This window comes from Gobio gobio (genome assembly GCF_949357685.1).
Source record: "Gobio gobio genome assembly, chromosome: 7".
Taxonomy (NCBI): domain Eukaryota; kingdom Metazoa; phylum Chordata; class Actinopteri; order Cypriniformes; family Gobionidae; genus Gobio; species Gobio gobio.
This window is the reverse complement of record NC_137103.1, coordinates 1,244,591-1,269,325: the sequence shown is the minus strand read 5'-3', so window position 1 is coordinate 1,269,325 and position 24,735 is coordinate 1,244,591. Positions and strand designations below refer to the sequence as shown.

Below are 24,735 nucleotides of genomic sequence, written 5' to 3'. Positions count from 1 at the left end.
GGAGCGTGTGGAATAGATCCTACAACGGGAGAGGGAGGGTGCGGGATAGATTCTATAGCGGGAGCGGGAGCGTGTGGAATAGATCCTACAACGGGAGAGGGAGGGTGCGGGATAGATCCTATAGCGGGAGCAGGAGGGTGAGAGATAGATCCTATAGCAGGAGTGGGAGGGTGTGGGATAGAACCTATAGCGGGTGTGGGATAGATTCTATAGTGGGAGTGGGAGGTTGCAGGATAGATTCTATAGCGGGAGGGTGTGGAATAGATCCTATAACAGGAGAGGGAGGGTGCGGGATAGATTCTATAGTGGGAGCGGGAGGGTGTGGAATAGATCCTATAACAGGAGCGGAAGGGAGCGGGATAGATTCTATAGTGGGAGTGGGAGGTTGCGGGATAGATTCTATAGCGAGAGCGAGAGGGTGTGGAATAGATCCTATAACGGGAGAGGGAGGGTGCGGGATAGATCCTATAGCGGGAGAGGAAGGAAGCAGGATAGATCCTTTAGCGGAAGCGGTAACACCTATTGTGTCTTACTATTATAAGTAAATTTGATGAAATTATGAAATTGACACAAAAGATGATGCATGTAAAGGTTAAACCCACACATTTAAAAAAAAATGTAAAAATGCCCATAAAATATAAAAATCTATGTAAACTTATTGTAAAAGATGATTTCTGTCAATGCTGTGAACTGACCACCACACAGAATATGAAGAATATCATAAATTTTAGGAGTCAGCTGACCACGGCAGTCCTAAACCTGCCACGGTACCAGTACAATAACACACTCAGCAAAATATAGTTTCATTATCTTTATTGAGAAAGTCCTACAAAATATTAAGATAATTTTGTCAATATATCGCACACCCCTAATAAAAATATTTCAAAGTAGAATTGTGCAAGGTTGAAAGTTGAGACATCCCATATAAAAGCTGTTCTACAGGGGACATTTTGCTCATCCCTAAGTTTTGATTATTCATATGTACTTTCTATTTAACTTACTTCATATTGTAATAATAATCAATATTATTCTATTAATGATCAGGCAAGTTTAATGTATTATGGTGGTCTGACAGTGAGTCTGAAGTGGTGGTCTGATATCTGGAATCTGATCTTACTTTCTGGGCTTTTGCTTACAGTTTGGTCATGGTTTTCATGGTTGTTCGGGTCGCAGCGGGACTTCAGTCGGAGGTTTTGGATCCCTAGTAATCTTTACATCACGCCAGAACAACACTGGTTCTTCACCAAAACCCATTTTGTACTGCCACAGATATACAGACTCGTTTGGCTTCAGCTCAAATGAGAGTTCTTGTTCCTCTTCAGTCACTTCGTTCCAGCTTTCACTTTCAGTGCTGACATCTGAACCTCCAGGAAAGGAGAAATGCCACTTCGTAATTAACTTGGTAAGGTCTCCAGTTTCAATTGAGGCTGACGTGGCTATCTTCCAGTAGTGCGTGATCTTGGTCATCTTCTCCTTATTGTATCCAACCTTTTTATTGATTTTCTTTTGCCATTTCACTGCTGTATAGTTGTAATTAGTTATAGTTTTAATATTCTCCCAAATACCAAAGGCTGGGCCTTTAGTTACTGCCAGCCCACCAGGAAGGAAATTAAGAACATCTGGATGAACAGAATAAACACCAGTGGGCTCATCTTTGCTTAAGTCGGTACCTTTGTAGTACTCAACTCCCCACTTTGAGTCTGGCTTGAGGAAGAAACAGTCGTTTGATATGCCCCAGTAATAGAGACCGTTTCTGCAGTTGGGATGCAGGTTTATTTCAACAGAAACCGTGTCTTGAGTCATGTCTGTTGTTGTTTGATAAGTGCCTTTTCCTTGGAAGATGATGTAAAACTTGCCATCAGTTGCAAAGTAGTGGTCTCCACCCTGGTAGATGGACAAAAGGTTATGAACTTCAGCATCGCTGTCTGTCGTCAGGTCGGTGACTCTGCGGTAGGAATCGCCCTTGATGATGTAGAAGTAGTCATCTTCACCTCCAATGTAATGGTCTCCATTTTTGCAGGAAGGATGCAGACTGAAAACAGAGATACCTAAACCTTTATTTAAATCCCTTGTCTTCATAAAGCAGCCGAGATCAGAGCGGATTATATAATAGTATCCGCCCACTACACAGATGTCTGTGTCTTTTGCTTTGCTCTTGGGAATAATGCCTGTCATCGTGTCTGAACCTGCAACACAGAATAAGACAATCATTCAATCTCCACACCAAATGAATAATGTTTTTCTAGTCCTTCTATAGATTGAGCTCACCGATTACCAAAACAGCTTTATATATGAGGGAGGAAACATGAACGCTAACTGATGATATAATCCTGAGCTTTTGTTTCAATGCGTTTAATCATCTAGCAGAAGAAGCACTTTTTATTTCACAATACACCTATTAAACTTGGACTTTACTTGGAACTGTCATATTTGGTCTTTATTTGATTTGGACTTTGAGTTGAATTTTTAGTGTTTCACTGGAGCTGTTCCAAAAAAAAAGATTAGAATACAGGCCTGGCTTATTTTAGTCAGACTTATCGTGGGTTCTGTTTGTGCTGTTCTCAGCTCCAGCTTAGCTCCCCTAGTGGTGACGTGCCTGTATTTAAGCAGAGCATGTGCTGTTCAGCCATTGTGTTGAGGAGTTTGAGAGAGCACACAGCCCATCCCATCTCCATCCACACTTCATTTATTCTGCCATAGTCTGTAAGTGTGTTCTTAATGTGTTTGGAGTTTGTCATAGATCATGATGTTGTATTTGGAGATGTTAGATGAGTGTAAATGTACATATTAGACTATCAAGTACTCTTCAGCTTGTTGAATTATGTTGTAATCTGGATATTCATTAAGAAACGTTTAATAATGATGCAGTTTAAAGCTTGTGTGAACATGTGTATACTAAGGGAAATGTAAGCTGATGTGGGATATACATATGGTAATGTTGTCTATGCTATGCTATCTATATTTGAAAATGTATCAGAAGATGTTTATACTCATCTAATATCTTGTAATTTAATGTGTTTTCTATTGTTGTTTTTCATCTTTACACCGCTTCCATTAAATGCACTTGGATTCAGTTCCAGATCAGTGTTAAGCTTGCCTCATAGCCATGTACACTCACCTAAAGGATTATTAGGAACACCTGTTCAATTTCTCATTAATGCAATTATCTAATCAACCAATCCCATGGCAGTTGCTTCAATGCATTTAGGTGTGTGGTCCTGGTCAAGACAATCTCCTGAACTCCACACTGAATGTCGGAATGGGAAAGAAAGGTGATTTAAGCAATTTTGAGCGTGGCATGGTTGTTGGTGCCAGACAGGCTGGTCTGAGTATTTCACAATCTGCTCAGTTACTGGGATTTTCACGCACAACCATTTCTAGGGTTTACAAAGAATGGTGTGAAAAGGGAAAAACATCCAGTATACGGCAGTCCTGTGGGCGAAAATGCCTTGTTGATACTAGAATTCAGAGGAGAATAGAAGAGCAACTTTGACTGAAATAACCACTCTTACAACCGAGGTCTGCAGCAAAGCATTTGTGAAGCCACAACACACACAACCTTGAGGCGGATGGGCTACAACAGCAGAAGACCCCACCGGGTACCACTCATCTCCACTACAAAGAGGAAAAAGAGGCTACAATTTGCATGAGCTCACCAAAATTGGACAGTTGAAGACTTTAAAAATGTTGCCTGGTCTGATGAGTCTGGATTTCTGTTGAGACATTCAGATGGTAGAGTCAGAATTTGGCGTAAACAGAATGAGAACATGGATCCATCATGCCTTGTTACCACTGTGCAGGCTGGTGGTGGTGGTGTAATGGTGTGGGGGATGTTTTCTTGGCACACTTTAGGCCCCTTAGTGCCAATTGGGCATGGTTTAAATGCCACGGCCTACCTGAGCATTGTTTCTGACCATGTCCATCCCTTTATGACCACCATGTCCCCATCCTCTGATGGCTACTTCCAGCAGGATAATGCACCGTCACAAAGCTTGAATCATTTCAAATTGGTTTCTTGAACATGACAATGAGTTCACTGGACTAAAATGGCCCCCACAGTCCCCAGATCTCAACCCAATAGAGCATCTTTGGGATGTGGTGGAACGGGAGCTTCGTGCCCTGGATGTGCATCCCACAAATCTCCATCAACTGCAAGATGCTCTCCTATCAATATGGCCAACATTTCTAAAGAATGCTTTCAGCACCTTGTTGAATCACTGGCACGTAGAATTAAGGCAGTTCTGAAGGCGAAAGGGGGTCAAACACAGTATTAGTGTGTGTTCCTAATAATCCTTTAGGTGAGTGTATGTGTGCACATAGTGAGGGCAGTAAATACATACAGCAAACTTAAAATGTTTCAAACTCAGTTACTCTGGCAACTTATGCTGGAAACTAACCTAGTCCGGGACAGGCTAACTGTCAGGCTAAGCTGAGCTCCTCTAACACAGACCAATAGGAACGCAATGACTCTCTCGCATACCATTACTTACTTTATTAACCAATATCAGTCCAAAAATAAATATACAGTACTATACAGAAAATCTACCTAAATAAGGCTACAATGATCAATTATACATGTGCCCAAGATGGTTATTAGATTCAAGAATCTAAATAAATGATTTTTAAAGCTGGAGTTAAAATCACAAATTAAATGAATACCAAAAGGGCAGACTAAATTTTAACTGGTAAGATGAAACTAAGCTTAATAATCGGCCTACAGTATATTAGCCTACATTGAATGTACCCCATTACAACAGTCCCTTTAATGCTATCATAAAAATACACATTCTAAATAAGGCACATCTAATGTCCAAAAACAAATTTTTTAGCTGTGTTTGTGTGTGCGTGCGTGCGTGTGCTGTGATAAATGTGACCCTGGACCACAAAAACAGTCATACAGGTCTATTTTTTTAAATTGAAAGAATAAATAATCTTTCCACTCCTGTATAGTTTGTTATGATAAGACAATATTTGGCTGAACTATTTGGAAATCTGGAATCTGAGGGTGCAAAAAAACTAAATATTGAGAAAAGCACCTTTAAAGTTGTCCAAATGAAGTCCTTAGCAGTGCATATTACTAATAATAATACATTGTTTATGTATTTACGGTAAGACATTTACAAAATATGTAAATGAAGAATGAAGAAATGAGATCACGCTTCCTATCGACTGTGCTGGTGACGCTATAGCCCACTGAGTTTCGAATAATCTGCAGCCAGAGAGAACCTCTGCGGGTGAGTTAGGCTAGGCCTTTTATTTCTAAATTATGACATTTTATGATGTAAAAATCATATAAAAAATATAAGTACACCGCAGGAAACATTATAAAAAAATGCTTAAAAAATCCACATCATGGGACCTTTAGTAAAACTCTGCTCGTTTTCAGTTCAAAAGCGTATGAGCCTTTGGGTTAACTAAGACGATACAGAACATACAAGACTGGTGAAGCCACTTTTCCATCAGGCCAAACTGTTTATTCAGTAATATTCTTCAAAATGAGATACTAGTAACATTACTGCCATGGATATTCTGTATAGCATTATTCTTGGACATGTCATTTGCAGCAACTCAGGGGCGGGGATTATGCTAATTATGAATGAGCGTGCACGTGCGCCCTATTTACGAATGTTTGTAATTCATTAATATACACACATTTATCTACCGAATCCGTGGTGTACGAAGTGTTTAAGAATCTGCAGAGTTTTCGTAAAGGTCAATTTTACGCGCAAATAAATCTTATAACTAATTTGCTCATATATTTACGAAAGTTTCATGAGATTAAAAATGAGTACTGCCTTTATTTTGTTGATGTTTAAATGGCCGGTACTTTAGTATTTAATTTTAACCATTTCCTCTCTGGTGAATTTATTGCAAAAAAAAGTTCAGAACATGATGTTCTTTAGATGTGTTTTAGCTTTTAAATGATGCACAGTTTGTGATAGTTGACTGAATATTTTTTATAAAACAAAAGTAAATAAAAGTACAAACACCGCCCAAACATGAACCGGTCTGGGCTAAATTATTAAATATATTCATAATCAATATTCATAAATGATCATAATAATTATTCATAACTCATTATGATTATGCATTAAAGACTACAAAACCCAGACTGTCTGAGAGAGCAGCTGTAGCTAATAAGACAAGCAGCAGGGACTAATAGAAGGTGTGAGAGAATGGTGAAGGGTGTGTGTGGCTGGGAAAGACCCATACTGGTATGAAACAAAGAAAATGAAATTGTCGTGTTGTGAGATGAAGAGATTTAAGTTGAAAACCTTCTGTGGTAATTAAACCCAAAATGTTGAAGAGGTGTTTACGGGAAAATTGCATAAGCTAAAGATCCTGAGCCTCTCATGCTGTCACATATGGTGGAGAATGCAGGCTAGTGGATGACTGCTGATGTTCCAGAGTGAAGTGGAGGACCTCACAAGCCTGTTTTCTAAGATATACGTACACAGTCAATTCATTGTAAAATTGAGGATTTAATGAAAACAATGATAGAAAGTAGTAAAAGCCATCAAGAATCCCCGGTCGAAAGCACATCGTAAAAACTAAGAAGGTGTGGGGAAGTAGGACACATTTCATGGTAATGCAATCAGACAGATGAGTCTATGCAACGGCAGAGTCTTCAAGTGGCTTGAAAAATAACCTTTTTGCTGCCTTATTGGGGAACTCTGCGTTCCAAGCCATGACATGCCCTGTATCGGTCAATAGTCAGTCAATAGACTCTGGAAGCATGATTAACCTGGTTCACAAGTCTTTGGTCAATCCAAAGCATGTCTCACTGGAAAATGACTCGGGTTATGTATGTAACCTTTGTTCCTTGAGATGGGAACAAGACACTGCGTCTGTAATGACACTTTGGGGAGTGAGCTTCAGCGCAGCGTGTTTGTAGTACATATGCAACAAATCCAATCCTGATTGCCGCTGTGCCATAACGTAGCACGTGACAGCATACACGGAAGCTACAAAGGGACGCCGGTACACAACAGAGTTAGCTTCTATGCTTGAAGCAAGTCAATCCAGGATGGTCGGATTAACCGACCGTCTGCTAGCTGTCTCACGTCACAGAAGTCAGATAAATCCCAACACATTGAGACTCTTTCACCTAAATATCACATAGAGACTGTGTCTGTTCCACGAATTAGTAAATACTAAAAACCATCAAAACCAGTCAACATTATCCGTCTGCAATACCGGAGGCTGCACTTTCAGGACCGCATTTCTAGCACCGCATTTCTAGCACCGCATTTCTAGGACCCTATTTTTTTTGACAGCGCCACCTACCGAATCGGAGAACCACAATCCCAGGAACGCATTTCCAGGACCCTAGTTTTGGAGATCCGAAACAAGTGCCACCAAGGCAGTATTTTAACCCATTTTTTTAGAGGTTTTTAAAGGTTTATTACACCCAAATACTGCTTTCTTTATTGCAATTAAAACAAGGAATGGTATAGCCTTTCAGTCAATCACATTTTCAAGTACAGAGGGAATACACAAGGATGACTCTGCGGTAGATTTAAGATTGTGTATATTTTATAAAATAATATATTGCAACAGTTGAATTTGAACACACACAAAAACAAATTTGTTCATGATGTGAACCACATAGGAAGAACTTCATGGACAACGTCTTCACTGACTCCTAGAGAAAGATAGAGAAGCTAATGAAATAAGGAACATTGAGATGGACTTGTTAACTCTCTAATTTTGAATTTCAAATTTAAATTTTTCAAATCTTAGTCACCACAGAGCACACACATTATATAAATACAAAATTATATCAATCTTCATACCAAATAATGTTCATATTACTGTTATTGCATACTGTTGCATACAAAGATTTGGTTGAACAGGTTCTTGAAACATTCATGTCAATAAAGCACATCTGAACCGAGAAAAAACAAATAATGGAGAAAGATGCAAGAAATCTGAATAGAAATAACATGTTATTTCTACAATAATATGACTTTTCCTGTCCTTTAAATATTTAAAGCACACATTGTGATGTATGCTGCAGCACTACCTACCAACTGGATGCTCTCCCCTCTTTTCAACAAGTAAATTTTATATAAATAAATAGACATAAATTAGGGGTAAGTCTATGACTTGACCGATTAATTCATCTTTTGTCATATTTCTGACTGCCCTGAGCTGTGTCCTTGAAAGCAATTCATATAGAGTACATGACACAATCTAACACGTGGTATTTTAACAGTCAATTATTATGATGGCCTCTGTTATGACTGACTATAAAAATGTCAATGTCTCAATCAACATTATAAAACCATGCCAAAATGAAGAGACGTACTCATAACATGTCATGTGTTGTGTGGTAACGTTAAACAGGCTGACTGTGTGCACGTGACAGTCTACTCTGTTAGCCCGGACAAGTTGAATCTACTTAAAAAATTGGAGCAAACTGGTTGCCCTAAAAATGTAGTAATGTGAACTAAAACGAGTACATTTAACTTAAAATGTTTTAGTTAAAAAAATTCAGAACCTAGATAAAACTCCCCCTGCTGCTATACTCTGATTTGCATTTGTGTAGCTCACAGCATGTTCATTTACATGATAAAGCCTCCCCTAGAATTAAGGGGAGGGGGGGTCATGGGGGGACAACTGCCAAGCAAGGCCCACGTCAATTTCCGTCAATTTACGGCAGTTTTTGGTGTTGCCTGCAAATTGCCGTGAACAGTCGTAAACCTGAAGTTTCATGGCAATCTACAGTGCCACATAAAAAAATCCCACTTTTCATGCAGTGTAAAACATTACGATTATTTTAACTTACTTAAAATGAAGAAAAAAATTAGTAACTAACAAGCTTTCACAACGAACGTAATACAGTTGTCTTAAGACACAATTGTGACACAAACTAAGTGCTGTCACTAAGTCAACACAAGCTTGCATGCAAGTTTAGTTTAAACGAATGTCCTAAAAATTCATTTATAGCACTATCTAATTTACGTATGATAGCTATGCATTCAAGACTATTTAGCAAATCACGATCACTTCGGCTACGTTAACTTTCCAATTAAATGCATCACAATTGTTTTTAATGTTAAAATAAAAACTGATTCACATGTGATACTCACACTCTGATCGTCATCCATCTTTGCTGGTCCTCTAATTCGCTAGGTGGCGTTGTCAATAAAAACCTAGGGTCCTAGAAATGCGGTCCTAGGACTGCGTTCCTGAAAGTGCACATGGATAGCTCCCCATGCCTGGAGTTTGGAGCTCCAACTCGGCATGGTTTACGAGATACACCCGGTCAAAGTCCCATCTTTGACCAGGCGTAACTCCAAAGCCAAGGCGACTTGGAGTTCCATATTCTGGGGTTAGAGGGGGCACATGGGTCCCTCCCCATTCCCGGAGCTCTAACTCAGCTTGGTTATTCTTATAACTTATTCGACAACGTCCCTGTACACAGTCCGTGTACAATGCATTAATGGGTCATATTTCATATTTACAGTGGTTTTATGTGGTAAATCCCACTGTACACCACACAGGGGATGCAATACAAAACACTGATGTACATTACAGCTATTAATTAAGTATTGCTAGCCTAAAATTGAAGTGTACACGGACTGCATACAGGGGCCCTGTCGAATAGACAACAGGTGGGATGCTGTTTTGGACTCTGTGAAATCTGTCATGTTGCGCCACGTTATCGACCAGGCAGAACAATCCTTCCAACCACTGTAGATAGATTCTCAAATACCTTACCTGATCTGTCTCAGCTGCTCAGTGAACCCAAACAAACAGATGAACTAGAGGAAATGACTAGCAGTATGAGCACCATTTTCTCTAGTACATTAGAAATTGTTGCACCAATTAGATTAAAACAAGGTTAGAGAGAAAACTAAAGCACCATGGTACAACAGTGCTACACATGTTATCAAGAGAGAAACTCGTAACTTAGAGCGTAAATGGAAACAAACTAATTTAGAGGTCTTTAGAATCGCGTGGAAAGATAGTATGTCACGTTATAAAAAGGCCCTAAAAGCAGCCAGGGCTGAGCATCTCCGCAAACTAATAGAAAATAATCAAAATAATCCAAAGTTTTTATTTAACACTGTGGCTAGACTAACAAATAAACAAGCATCGCCTGAGCAAAATATTCCGTTACAGTTTAGTAGTAATGATTTTATGAACTTCTTCACTGAGAAAATAGAAAGCATCAGAAACAAAATTGTAAATGTACAATCTTTAATGATGTCTTATGATTCAACCGCAATTATCGCCCCTCAAGAACTACTACACCGCTTTACAACTATAGGACAGGAAGAGCTAAATAAACTTACCATTGCATCTAAACCAACAACATGTTTATTAGATCCAATACCCACTAAACTACTGAAAGAGTTGTTACCTGTAGTGGAAGAGCCTCTTCTCAATATTATTAACTCGTCTTTATCTTTAGGTCATGTTCCAAGAATATTCAAGTTGGCAGTCATAAAACCTCTCTTTAAGAAGCCACAATTATATCATACTAACCTAGCAAATTACAGACCAATTTCAAATCTTCCATTCATGTCTAAAATACTAGAAAAAGTTGTGTCCGCTCAATTGTGCTCTTTCTTGCAAGAAAATGACATCTATGAAAAATTTCAATCAGGATTCAGGCCGCATCATAGCACAGAAACCGCACTCGTTAAAATCACAAATGATTTACTTCTAGCTTCTGACCAAGGCTGTATCTCAATACTAGTTCTACTCGATCTTAGTGCTGCGTTCGATACTATAGATCATAAAATACTATTAGATCGACTTCAAAATTACACTGGTGTTCAGGGACAGGCATTAAACTGGTTTAGATCGTATTTATCAGACCGCTACCATTTTGTCTGTCTAAATGGGGAAAAAATCTAAGATAACATCAGTAGACTATGGGGTTCCGCAAGGATCCGTGCTAGGCCCTCTGCTATTCTCAATATATATGCTGCCACTTGGTAATATTATAAGAAAACATGGAATTAATTTCCACTGTTATGCTGATGACACTCAATTATATATTTCATCATGACCAGATGAAAACGCTAAATTATCTAAACTGACAGCGTGTGTTGAAGATATTAAATACTGGATGACGTGTAATTTTCTGCTATTAAATTCAGATAAAACAGAGGTATTACTTATTGGTCCGAAAAACTGCCCACAAAACCTCTCACAATACAACTTTAACTTAGAAGGATATCCTGTCACTTTATCCACTACAGTAAAAGACCTGGGTGTTATATTAGACCGCAACTTGTCTTTCGAAAATCATATTTCATATGTTACAAGAACGGCATTTTTCCACCTTAGAAACATTGCTCAGCTACGTAACATGTTATCTATTTCTGATGCAGAAAAGTTAGTTCATGCATTCATGACCTCGAGACTAGATTACTGTAATGCTTTATTAGCTGGTTGTCCTGCATCATCAATAAACAAGCTACAATTAGTCCAAAACGCAGCTGCTAGAGTTCTTACTAGGTCAAGAAAATATGATCATATAACACCAATTTTATCATCTCTACACTGGTTACCTATTAAGTTCCGTATCAATTACAAAGTATTGCTACTGACCTATAAAGCCCTAAATGGTTTAGCTCCAGTGTATTTAACAGATCTTCTATCGCCCTACAATCCATCGCGCTCTTTAAGATCACTAAACTCGAGGCTTCTGGTCATTCCTAGGATATCTAAGTCCACTAAAGGAGGGAGGGCATTTTCACATTTAGCTCCTAAACTCTGGAATAGTCTTCCTGATATTGTTCGAGGATCAGACTCGCTGTCCCAGTTTAAAACTAGATTAAAGACGCATCTCTTTAGCCAAGCATTCACATTATAAATACGTTTTATACTACAGTTAAATCGGATCAAAAGCATTAATATTCTGAACAGCAGCTATGCTAATTATTTCCCATTTGCTTTTCTGTTGTTATCTCGGGACACTAGTCCCGAGGTAACTAGTTCGTCAGCTCCAGTTTGTATCCAGCCTCTCATGGAGACTTCAGATGCCCCAACACCTGTGAAGAGACGACTCGACGCCTGTGAAGAGACGACTCAACGCCAGCGTTGTTATGGCCTAAATTAATACATGATTGATTAACTTATTCTAACATTTTTCTTTAACATTCTCTTTCTAAAATTTTTCAATGTACATTTATGAAATGCACTTTCTGTAAAGCTGCTTTGAAACAATGCGTATTGTGAAAAGCGCTATACAAATAAATTTGAATTGAATTGAATTGAATTAATATTATCAATCTTGCACGTAAACGCCTGGGCCTCTGGCCCCCCCATGGACCTCCTCCCCTGGAATCTCTGGGGCGGCCTGGTGTGATGGGGTGCATCGCCCAGCCCCTAAAAAGTAATCTAGGTTGCGCAACGTACACAAACTGCATCCCACCCCGCGTCAGTTATGCAGCTCGTGTACCCTGGTGTAACGGCCCTTCCCTAAAGGGCGTAATGACTTTATGAACTTCTTTACATGCAAGATTGATAATATTAGGAAAAAAATTACAACCCCAAATCAGAAAAAGTTGGGACAGTATGGAAAACGCAACAAAAAAAAGAAGTGATTTCTAAATTTACTTTGACTTGTATTTCATTGCAGACAATATGAACACAAAATATTTCATGTTTTGTCTGGTCAACTTCATGTCATTTGTAAATATGCATCCTTTCCTGTCATTCAGACCTGCATTTACCACTTTGTAATGTTGCCATTCCTTTTCACAACACTTAAAAGACGTTTAGGGACTGAAGACACCAAGTGATGAAGTGTTTCAGGTGTAATTTTGTCCCATTCTTCCTGCAAACAAGTCTTAAGGTGGGCAACAGTACGGGGTCTTCGTTGTCGCATTTTGCGCTTCAAAATGCGCCACACATTCTCTATTGGAGACAGGTCGGGACTGCAGGCAGGCCAGTCAAGTACCCGAACCCTCTTCCTCCGCAGCCAGACTTTGTAATGTGTGCAAAATGTGGTTTCGCATTGTATTGTTGAAATATGCATGGACGTCCCTGGAAAAGATGTCTTCTTGAAGGCAGCATATTATGCTCCAAAATCTCTATGTATTTTTCAGCATTAATGGTGCCTTCACAGAAGTGCAAGTTACCTTTCCCAAGGGCACTGACACAACCCCATACCATGACAGACCCAGGCTTTTGGACTTGTTGCTGGTAACAGTCTGGATGATCCTTTTTTTCTTTGGTCCGGAGCACACGGCGTCCATTCCTCCTAAAAAATACCTGAAATACTGATTGATCTGACCACAGTAAACGTTTCCACAGTGTGATGGTCCATCCCAGATGCCTCCGAGCCCAGAGAAGTCGACGGCGCTTCTGGACACTGTTAACATAGGGCTTCCTTTTGGCACAGTACAGTTTTAACTGCCATTTGTGGATGTAACTACGTATTGTGGTACTTGACAAAGGTTTGCCAAAGTAGCCTTGAGCCCATGTGGTGATATGGCTTCTAGATGAATGACGATTCTTGATGCAGTGCCGCCTGAGGGATCGGAGATCACGGTTGTTCAGCTTAGGCTTGTGCCCTTGTCCTTTACGCACTGAAATTCCTCCAGATTCCTTGAATCTTTTAATTATGTTATGCACTGTTGAATGTGAAATATCCAAATCTCTTCCTATCTTTCTTTGAGGAACATTGTTTTTAAATATTTCAATAATTTTCTCACGTATTTGTTGGCAAACTGGCGATCCTCGGCCCATCGTTGCTCCTAAAGGATTAGACCTTTCTTGGATGCTGCTTTTTGTACCAAATCATAATTACAATCACCTGTTGACATCACCTGTTTCAAATCACATCATTATTTAACCATTTTACCTCATTACTAGCCCTAAATTGCTCCTGTCCCAACTTTTTTTTAAATGTGTTGCAGGTCTGAATGACAGGAAAGGATGCATATTTACAAATGACATGAAGTTGACCAGACAAAACATGAAATATTTTGTGTTCATATTGTCTGCAATGAAATACAAGTCAAAGTAAATTGAGAAATCACTTTTTTTTTTTTTTTTGCATTTTCGATACTGTCCCAACTTTTTCTGATTTGGGGCTGTATAACCATGCAGCTGTCCACTACAGTATCACATCAGACAGAGCATTGTAGTGTTACACTCAAAATTACACTCATTCACTGCTATAGGAGAAGAAGAATTGGCTAAACTCGTTAAATCATCTAAATCAACATGTATGCTTGACCCTATACCGACTAGGCTTTTAAAAGAGATGCTTCCAGAGGTCATAAATCCTCTTCTTAATATCATTAATTCATCCTTGACATTAGGATATGTACCGAAAACTTTTAAGTTGGCTATTATTAAACCGCAACTTGATCCTACAGAATTAGTCAATTACAGGCCAATCTCAAATCTACCCTTTCTGTCAAAAATACTAGAAAAGGCAGTGTCCTCACAATTATGCTCCTTTTTAGAAAGAAATGGTATCTGTGAGGATTTCCAGTCAGGATTTAGACCGTATAATAGTAGAGAGACTGCTCTCATCAGAGTTACAAATTATTTAGTAAATGAAGAGAGATGTACATTTACATTTACATTTATGCATTTAGCAGACGCTTTTATCCAAAGCGACTTACAACTTGGGGGTACAATAAGCGATTGGTCGTGAAGAGTCGAGTGAGCGCAACAAGTGCCTGAAATAATTGGTCCGTGTACATTTCTCAGTGTAGCACAGGCTAGAGTAGGGCGGGAAAGAGGAGGAAAAGAGGAAAAGAGGAAAGGAACGGTTTTTTTTTTTCTTTTTTTTTTTTTTTTAGGAGGTTAAGTGCTCACGGAAGAGATGAGTTTTTAGTTGACTTTTGAATGTTGTCAATGAATCGGCATTTCGGATGGCGGTGGGCAGATCATTCCACCAGCTGGGAACGTTGAATGAAAATGTTCTGGAGAGGGATTTTTTGCCTCTCTGTGATGGTACCACAAGTCTTCGCTCCTTGGTTGAACGAAGGCTTCTGGTGGGGGTGTGGCGACGTAGAATCGAGTCAAAGTATGCAGGAGCTGAGTGCGTGGTGGCTCTGTAGGCAAGCGTCAGCGACTTAAACTTGATGCGAGCAGCGAGTGGTAGCCAGTGCAGAGAGATGAAGAGTGGTGTGACGTGGGTCCTTTTGGGCTCGTTGAAGACCAGACGTGCCGCTGCATTCTGGATCATTCGAAGTGTTTGGATCGCACAAGAGGGGAGTCCAGCCAGAAGCGCATTGCAGTAGTCAAGTCTAGAAATAACCAGGGCCTGGACAAGAAGCTGTGTTGCGTGTTCTGTTAGGAACGGTCTGATCTTCCTGATGTTGTAGAGCGCAAACCTGCAAGAGCGAGCGGTCTTAGCAATGTGTTCTCTGAAGGACAACTGGTCATCAAATGTAACTCCAAGATTTCTGACTGATTTTGAAGGGGAGATCAGGGATGCACCTAGCTGGATGGTGAAGTCATGTTGCATAGTGGGACTGGCGGGAAAGATGAGGAACTCAGTCTTTGCCAGGTTGAGCTGTAGGTGATTTTTACTCATCCATGCAGAGATGTCAGCCAGACAGCTGGAGATTCGTGCAGCTACTGTGGGGTCGTCTGGTTGGAATGAAAGGTAGAGCTGAGTGTCATCAGCATAGCAGTGATATGAGAAGCCATGTGCCTGTATGATGGGACCTAATGAAGTAGTGTAAATGGAGAAAAGGAGAGGTCCAAGCACTGAGCCCTGAGGAACCCCCATGGTCAGTTGATGCGCCTGGGATTCCTTTCCTCTCCAGGCAACCTTGAAGGACCTACCTGTGAGATAAGACTCAAACCAATGGAGCGGAGTCCCTGTGATGCCCAGTGATGAGAGGGTGGACAGAAGAATTTGATGATTTACCGTGTCAAAGGCAGCAGATAGATCAAGGAGGACAAGGACTGATGATTTGGACTCAGCTTTAGCTATTCGCAGGGCTTCGGTGACCGACAGTAGTGCAGTCTCTGTGGAGTGGCCCCTTTTGAAACTGGATTGGTTCGAGTCCAGCTGGTTATTCTGTGAGAGGAAGGATGAAACCTGGTTGAAAACAACTCGTTCAAGAGTTTTTGCTATGAATGGCAGGAGAGAGACAGGTCTGTAGTTATCTATGAGTGATGCGTTTAAAGTGGGTTTCTTAAGCAGTGGAGTTACCCGAGCCTGCTTGAAAGTGGTAGGGAAAGTGCCAGTGCAGAGCGATGTGTTGATGATGTGTGTGAGTGCTGGTAGGAGTGTAGGAGAGATGTGTTGATGATGTGTGTGAGTGCTGGTAGGAGTGTAGGAGAGATGTGTTGATGATGTGTGTGAGTGCAGGAAGGAGAGTAGGAGAGATGGCTTGAAGGAGATGTGAGGGAATGGGATCGAGAGGACAGGTGGTAGGATGGCTGGAGAGGAGACGTTTAGATACTTCGGCCTCAGTGAGTGTGGAAAATGAGGAGAGAGTATGTTCGGTCGTGGAAGTGGCTGATCTAAAATCCACAGTGTGTGGGGGTGAGAACTGGGATGTCACAGATGTCACAGATGTCAGAGATGTCACACCGATCACGAGTTCAGTATGGAGTACCGCAATGCTCAGTGTTAGGACCGTTGCTCTTCACCCTTGTAGCGCTTGGGCCACATATATTAAAATTGAGAATTTTAATATATGTGGCCCATGTGGCCCTATATTACAATAGGGAATTATGGGTGTTATAGGGAATTATATTTAGTCAGTCATAATCAATCATAACGGGTTATGATTAAATTATATATCTCCAAATCCACCCAAAAGGGAATACCTGACTAGGTATTTATGCAATATATATATATATATATATATATATATATATATATATATATATATATATATATATATATATATGGTTAACAACAATAACTTGCAATTAACTATGAATATATATATATATATATATATATATATATATATATATATATATATATATATATATATATATATATATATATATATATATATATATATATATATATTAAATCATTACAGAATAACCTTTAAAGAATGAATTCAAGCTCAGTCTGTTCCGTTCGTTTACCGCACGGACAGTACAATCTTTATCAACTCTCACAAAGTTTTATTCTGTTTTATCAAATTGTTGGGAAAGGTCGTCCTTCTGGCCACAAAGGACAAACTTTCCGAACTATTAGGATATTAATTAAAGCATTCAAAGATACTTATAAGAGCTCGTAGCTAGATCTGACATTAAAAGGACTGTTTTGTGAGCGGCAACAATGACAATCACCATGGATATAATTGGTTTTAATAATGGATACTACGAATACATATGACTAAACAAAGAATACATGTATATACAGAATAAATAAAGGTAACGAAAGAAGATGAGGAGAAAATAAAGAAAGAAGAGAAAGGGAGAAGGGTCGAGAAGGGTCCGGAATGGCAATTTCACAAAACATATCCATATCGAGCCAGCAAATAACTTATCACCTTAAACAAGGTAACATTATCTTAACGTAGCTAAATTTTGATAGAATTAAATACTTGCATGAGTAAAAGAATGTGTGTGATTCCTCTCAGAGTTTCTTTGAGCTGGAGCATTATTTCTCAGTTTCTCCGGTGATCTCCGATCTGTGGGCAGTTTGAAAGTGGGTAGTTTGAGAGCGAATGTTGCTGGGTACGGAGGAAGGGAAAGTAGTCTCCGTCCAAGCTGAGAGTCGCGATCATCCAAGGACAACAAGCTTGGCTGAACCTGCCCGCGAGCCGCACTCTGGTGACAGGAGGAAGGTGCAAGAGAGAAGGAATGACCGAAAGAAAGTCCTGTCCTTTGTCTTTTAAGACCACTGGTCCCCACCTCTCCTTGGTTAACTTGACCAATCCCGAGGGTGGATTCTGAGTGGGAAAGAGTTTCTTTGTCTCTGTTTAATGACGCAATTTGCATGTTTTCATGAGGTCTCAGAATTAGTAAAGTTTCACTCCAAAGTGGCTAAGCCTACTAATAATGCATCTCACAATCACATACTGCAAATCATTGGTTAGGGTAGAGTGCAAGGAGAATTTAGAGACCAGACACGCTTTGGTTTGAAAGTATAAAAGAAGAAATACACACTTTACAGATTAATGCAAGCATTTAAAATTACTTTAACATCACACATATCATGACTTCGTAGAGTGTAACCTAGGCAAGATACGTTCACACAGGGACATATCATATACATTCTGGAATAGTTTATTCATGGGCTGAATAAGGGAATTGTCTGTTGTCTGTGTGCATTGGGTGAGTCTTTGTGTGTGTGTGTGTGTGTGTGTGTGTGTGTGTGTGTGTGTGTGTGTGTGGGCATGTTTTTGTGAAATATCAGGACACAAATGTGTATAATGTCAGTGGTATGACATAGGTATTACAAAAAGAGGGTGAAATATGAGGACGTTCCCCATGTCCTCACTTTTCAAAATGCTTATAAATCACACAGAACAAGTTTTTTTTCACAGAAAGTGAACTGCACAGTCTCCTGTGAGGGCTAGGTTTAGGGGCAGGGTCAGTGTAAGGGGATAGAAAATACTGTTTGTACGGTATAAAAACCATTACGCCTATGGAATGTCCTCACATTTCACAAAAACAAACATGTGTGTGTGTGTGTGTGTGTGTGTGTGTGTGTGTGTGTGTGTGTGTGTGTGTGTGTGTGTGTGTGTGTGTGTGTGTGTGTGTGTGTGTGTGTGTTGTGTGTGTATGTGTGTGTGTGTGAGTGTGAGTGTTCTGAGGTGATAAAGGAGAGATTGCCTCCCTTTTGAAGTCTTGTAGGGGCCTTTGAGGGCTGGTCTGCATTATGTCAGCCAGACCCTATACCCGACAACGGGTCAATTCAGCTCAGATTTCTTGGGGCCAGTTTATATGTGTAAATCTTAGACGATAAGAACATCTCTGGTATCCCATGGAGTCGACTCCCTTTGATCCACCGCAGGGCCTCCAGATGCTACACCCTGTACATGCTACCACTTGGAGATATCATTAGCATGCCGTTAGTTTCCACTATTATGCTGACGATACTCAGCTCTATATTTCTTCACGCCCTGACGAAACTTACCAATTCACAAGATTAAGGGAATGCATAGCTGATATAAAAAATTGGATGACTAATCATTTCATGCAACTTAATTCAGAAAAAAATGAATTTTGAATTATTGGACAGAAATGCTCCACAAGTAGTAACCTAGAATTCTGTCTAACACTTGATGGCTGCTCTGTCCAGTCCTCGTCGTCAGTGAGGAACCTGGGTGTGCTCTTTGATACCAATCTCTCATTTGAAAGCCACATTTCTAGCATCTGTAAAACTGCATTCAACCATCTTAAAAATATATATAAATTACGGCACATGCTAGTTCATGCGTTCATGACCTCAAGTCTAGATTATTGTAATGCTCTACTGGGTGGTTGCCCTGCTTGCTTAATAAACAAACTCCAGCTGGTCCAAAACGCAGCAGCTCAAGTTCTTACTAGAACCAGGAAGTATGACCATATTAGCCGGTTCTGTCAGCACTGCACTGGCTGCCTATTAAACATCACATACATTTTAAAATCTTACTTATTACTTACAAAGCAATAAATGGTTTATCTCCAGTACTTGAGCGAGCTCTTAACACATTATACTCCATCACGTCTACTGCGCTCTCTAAACTCTGGCCAGTTGATCATACCGAGAATATCCAAATCAACTGCAGGTGGTCGATCCTTTTCCTATTTAGCTCCTAAACTCTGGAACAGTCTTCCTAACATTGTTCAGGAAGCAGACACACTCTGTCAGTTTAAATCTAGACTAAAACACATCTTTTTACTGTGGCATACACATAAAACACTTTCTCAATTAAATGATTGTTAGGCTGCATTAACTAGGTCAGCCTAGGGCTGGGCGATATATCGCATGACATTGTTAGGCGCATCTCGTCAGTAAAGCCGGTTCCTTGATTAGTAGTAAATCGCCATCACCTGCTTTCAGATAGAGCGGCATTTACTACACAGAGCCGTTGTTCACTGACAAGCTGAGCCATATCGCATTAATTATCACGGACGTATCACCTGCGATAATTAATGCGATATGGCTCAGCTTGTCAGTGAACAACGGCTCTGTGTAGTAAATGCCGCTCTATCTGAAAGCAGGTGATGGCGATTTACTACTAATCAAGGAACCGGCTTTACTGACGAGATGTGCCTAACAATGTCATGCGATATATCGCCCAGCCCTAGGTCAGCCGGAACCGGAAACACTTCCCATAACTCCTGATGTACTCGTTACAGAAAGAAAGAATGGCATCTACGCTATTGTTAGTCTCTCTGTTTATCCCGAGGTTTACTGCAGTCAGCCGGATCCGGGCCGTATCCAGATCAGATGGTGGACCTGCGCCCAGACATGACCAACGCATGACCTTGAAGTGTCTGCAGAGACCGTGTCAATTAGACTCCCCTCTACCATCAGCTTACATTCTGGAGAAGGGAAAACACAGCTGCCCACATTCAAAAGGATAAGAAAATGCCTCTTCTAGTTCAAGAATCTACCTGCTGCACAAACTGCCACAGATGTTTACAAAGGATTGCAGTTCTTGAAACAAAGTTACTTGTGGAACCATCCAACCAGACGAATCACACAGCAGAGCTTCATTATTGAAAGCCTTCAGCATACAGCCGGTGAGTCCCATGAATTTAGTGCTCCTCAACAGGCCAAAATGAGTGTAGAGAAACAAGGAACAAGACCCAAAGGCACTCGAGACAACAGATTGTCACGAGCATCACATATTGCCACAGTAGCATGCTCCATCCCGGACACAAGGATTGCAAACACTGGTTTCCTACCACCAAATATACATCTTGAAAAGATGCACTGCGTCTGTAACCACACTTTGGGTAACGAAGACACACTATGTCTAACCGAAACATGCCTTGCCCTAGTGTGAAGCTGTCTCAGGCACATCTAGGATGAGAGCACTTGTGTGCCCGGTGTAGAAGTAGGGATGGCAGACGCGAAACAGACGTTTCGGGGCTTTGCCGAGATCCCGAAGCGCAGATGTTTCGAAACACTGCTCCGAACTGTGATTCGAAACACCCATGTCACGTGACTATGGCTAAATGAAGCTTCGAAGTGTTTCATCAGGTGGCGCCTTCCGAAACTGCGTTGATTAAAGGGGGCGGGAACAAACCACACAGTCACACATCTGTCTGGCACACCATTGCCTTCCAGTGCAAATACTGATGGATGGGGGAGACAACCTAAAAGCAACGGAGTTAGCCTCAGAACACCCATCACTCAATGGAGGGTTTATATACAGATGGAACCAGAGGAGCCAGGGTCAACCCAAGGGATAGTGGTCCAGAGGGGCCAGGGCATAATATGTTAACAGGTCAGTATAAAACAGCCCAACTGAATGAACCTACACTTATTAATGCTTTAAAGAATGTGAGAGTAGTGGAAGGGGTAGATACCAGTAGTCTTCCAATAGTGTACCCACATTTTTCAAACAAGAATGGGTCGCTCTACCAAAGTGATCAATTGCTCCTGTCTGCCTCCTGTCTGTCTTGCTGCTGAGTGTTTCGCGTCTGTAGCTCTGTACAGCTTTGCTTTTGAATCTCTATTTGATATAATTCCTTGTTAATTAGACTGCTAAATATAACTATAAATATAAATATAACACATCGGCATATATTGTCTAATATTGCCTATCACATCAAATTTGACATCGCTAGCTTTAATCTAATTTCACATAGTCACATGATTACCGGGAGCCAGAGTGCCTGACATCAAAGCAAATTTAAAAGTGCTGGCTAATGCTAATCATAAATTCTCTAAGATTATTATTCACATCGGCACTAATGATGTTCGACTTCACCAGTCGGAGATCACCAAAATGAACATTAAAGAGGTGTGTGAACTTGCAAGTACGATGGCAGCTAAAAAAATTTGCTCTGGTCACCTCCCAATTAGAATGAGTGATGAGATACTTAGCAGACTATCATCACTCAAAGGCTGTTTGTCCAAGTGGTGTCCGCAGAATACCATAGGGTTCATATGATGAACTCAGATTAACTAATCTTTTCTGTTTCTGCATTCAGCCTATGTGGACTTGAACGAACGACTCAAACCCGAAGACTCAAGAGATTAACTAATCCTTTCTGTTTCTGCATTCAGCCTATGGGGACTCTATGAACGACTCAAACCCGAAGACTCGAGAGATGAACTAATCTTTTCTGTTTCTGCATTCAGCCTATGGGGACTTGATGAACGACTCATACCCGAAGACTCGAGAGATTAAATAATCTTTTCTGTTTCCGGACTGCATGCATTGCATATGAGGCTGTCACGGCCCAGTTCAGACATGATGACGGAACTAACGGCTCAAACCCGAAGACACGAGAGGTGTACTAATCACTCCGGGGTACAGACTTGATTAAATGTGAAGTGACAAAAGAAAGAATGATTTGGATCGACAGGTGAGGTGAACTAACAGACTGCATAAATAGCCTGAAGCAAGCTATTAATTAATAATTTATTTCTCAAAGTTTGGCCATGGCTGCATTAGCCTATAGTTAATTTTTATTCCAAAAGTACTAAATGTGTTTTTTACACAATTTTAATTAGATTCTGTTGAAATGACTTGAAAAAAGATTTGTTCATTTTGCTGAACGAGATTCAAAGATCACAGTCAGTAAAATGATCCGAAATTCCCACTACTACAGAACATTCCTCTAATCTGTTAACAATGATTTGTGTTTTTTTGTGTTGTTGTTTTTCTTTAATATCATTTTAATGTAGGGATTTAAACTCCTTTTACTTGGTAACTTTTTTTTGTTGCCATGTATAAACAAAGTATTGCAGATCAGAACTGCTTACTTATTTGTAGGTTTTGCATTTGAATAAATATTGTTTATTAAATGTTGTTTATTCTTTAAATGTGAAATTTTGGAACGTTAATAACTTACATCCTAATATTTTTAAAGATACTTATATAAGCACACACAAGTGAATATTAATGAATGTGAGCAAATATAATTTAACCAAATAAAAATTTAAAAAGTGCTAAAAAAGGCAAACTTATTTGTCCTTACATGTACAGTAAGCTATATACATATGAATAGATACTGAATCAAGATCGAAATCGGTCGGCACCAATAGCCTCGTGGGCAGTGCGCTGACATATAGCGCTGTTGCGCTTCGGGCGACCCGAGTTCGAGTCCTGGCTCGTGGACCTTTCCTAATCCTGTCTCTCTCTCTCCCTCCCACTTCGCTTCCTGTCTACCTACTGTCCTATCATAATAAAAAATGTTAAAAAAAAATTTAAATTGCTTGAAATCTTGAATAGCTTTCTAAGGAACTTTCTATAGAGGCGTGTTTTACTCATGTACACTTAATACACATATGAGCAATATAATCAGTCTGACTGGAGTCTGATAAATAAAGCTCAATGACTGGTTGTAAAGCAAACCACAAACACTATATTATATTGTTCTAAGGAACTTTATGGAAACTCTCTGACATGTTTCACAAACATACGATCAAGTTTTTTTTATTCAATATTTAACACTGAAATTAGTCGAGGTTACTCCTTAGCCCTGTATTTTATATTCAATATCTTCTTCTGAATTAAATATTACATTTCTTTGTAGGCCTATTTGATTAATAACTAATTTGCATAATTAATATGTCTGTAATACAAAAAAAGCGCTCAGTATTATAAACACACTTACCTGTGTGACTGTCGCCGGAGTCAGAAGAGCAGCTTCTCCTCGATCGAGTCTGAGAGATGTTTGTCTGAGAGATTTCTATCTTATATAAAGCTCCCCAGAGGGCTGGACACACACACACACACACACACACACCCACACATACACACACACACACACACACGCACGCACACACACACACACACATGCACGCACGCACTCACACACACACACACACACACACACACACACACACACACGCGCACACACACACACACACACACACACAAGCCTCAAGGCAGAACCGTCAGCAATCGATGTCAGTTACCAACAGTCACTGCATTCCAACATTGATGTGAAAAGATATTTATTTGTTCCAGTTTTCTCTCTTTGTGTAGGTTTCTCTAGTATAAGCAGAGTTCCTACTACAGATATTTAAGAGTGAAATGCAACCACTTTTTCACTTTCCAGTAGTGGCCACCAGTGCTTTTCAAGAATATAACAATTATAAATGTACTTCAGTCAGGCCCACTTAAGTCAAAAACAGCATAGACAAACTTTAAGGGTGTACTCACACTAGGCACGGTTGCCTTGTACCGTGCCCAAGTGCGATTGTCCCCCCTCCTCACTCCCCCGGGAAGCACGCTTGCGTCATTCACGATGCAACTTTTTGTTTCGAAGAAGACAGGAAGAAAAGCGCTTCTTTCGCTAATAGACTGCCTAATGCTGCGTTCAAATTCGTGTCTACTGCATCTAGTTGGACACTTGAACATTTTGAATCCATTCACACGTCCACAGCGAATTGGACGTGCGTATACATCGAGCGTTTGAAGCTAAATAGACGTGCGTTCAAGGCTCTCCAGGAGAAAAATATGCCATAAAACTCCACTCTGCCTCCTTTAATTTTCATAAAAAAATATATTAAACATTTATAGCCACACAAATGTGGTTCAGGCAACGCCTACATTATCTTCACTGCATGTATATTTAAAGGGGTGATGAATTGAGAAATCAACTTTCCCTTGAGCTTTTGATATATAAAAGTTCTTCATATTATAAGAATAT

At 40.0% G+C, this 24,735-nt stretch overlaps 1 protein-coding gene across 1 annotated transcript; it reads right to left on the bottom strand.

Annotated features, from left to right (window-relative positions):
• Window positions 1-799: 799 nt before the first annotated feature.
• On the bottom strand, window positions 800-23,926 carry LOC307129114 (uncharacterized protein). Its single transcript, XM_079821305.1, has 2 exons — window positions 23,695-23,926; window positions 800-2,186 (listed from the first exon to the last, which is right to left on the bottom strand). The coding sequence occupies exons 1-2, from the start codon at window positions 23,876-23,878 to the stop codon at window positions 1,153-1,155; spliced, it is 1,218 nt and encodes a 405-aa protein (XP_079677431.1). The 5' UTR covers window positions 23,879-23,926; the 3' UTR covers window positions 800-1,152.
• Between the last annotated feature and the right edge of the window lie 809 nt (window positions 23,927-24,735).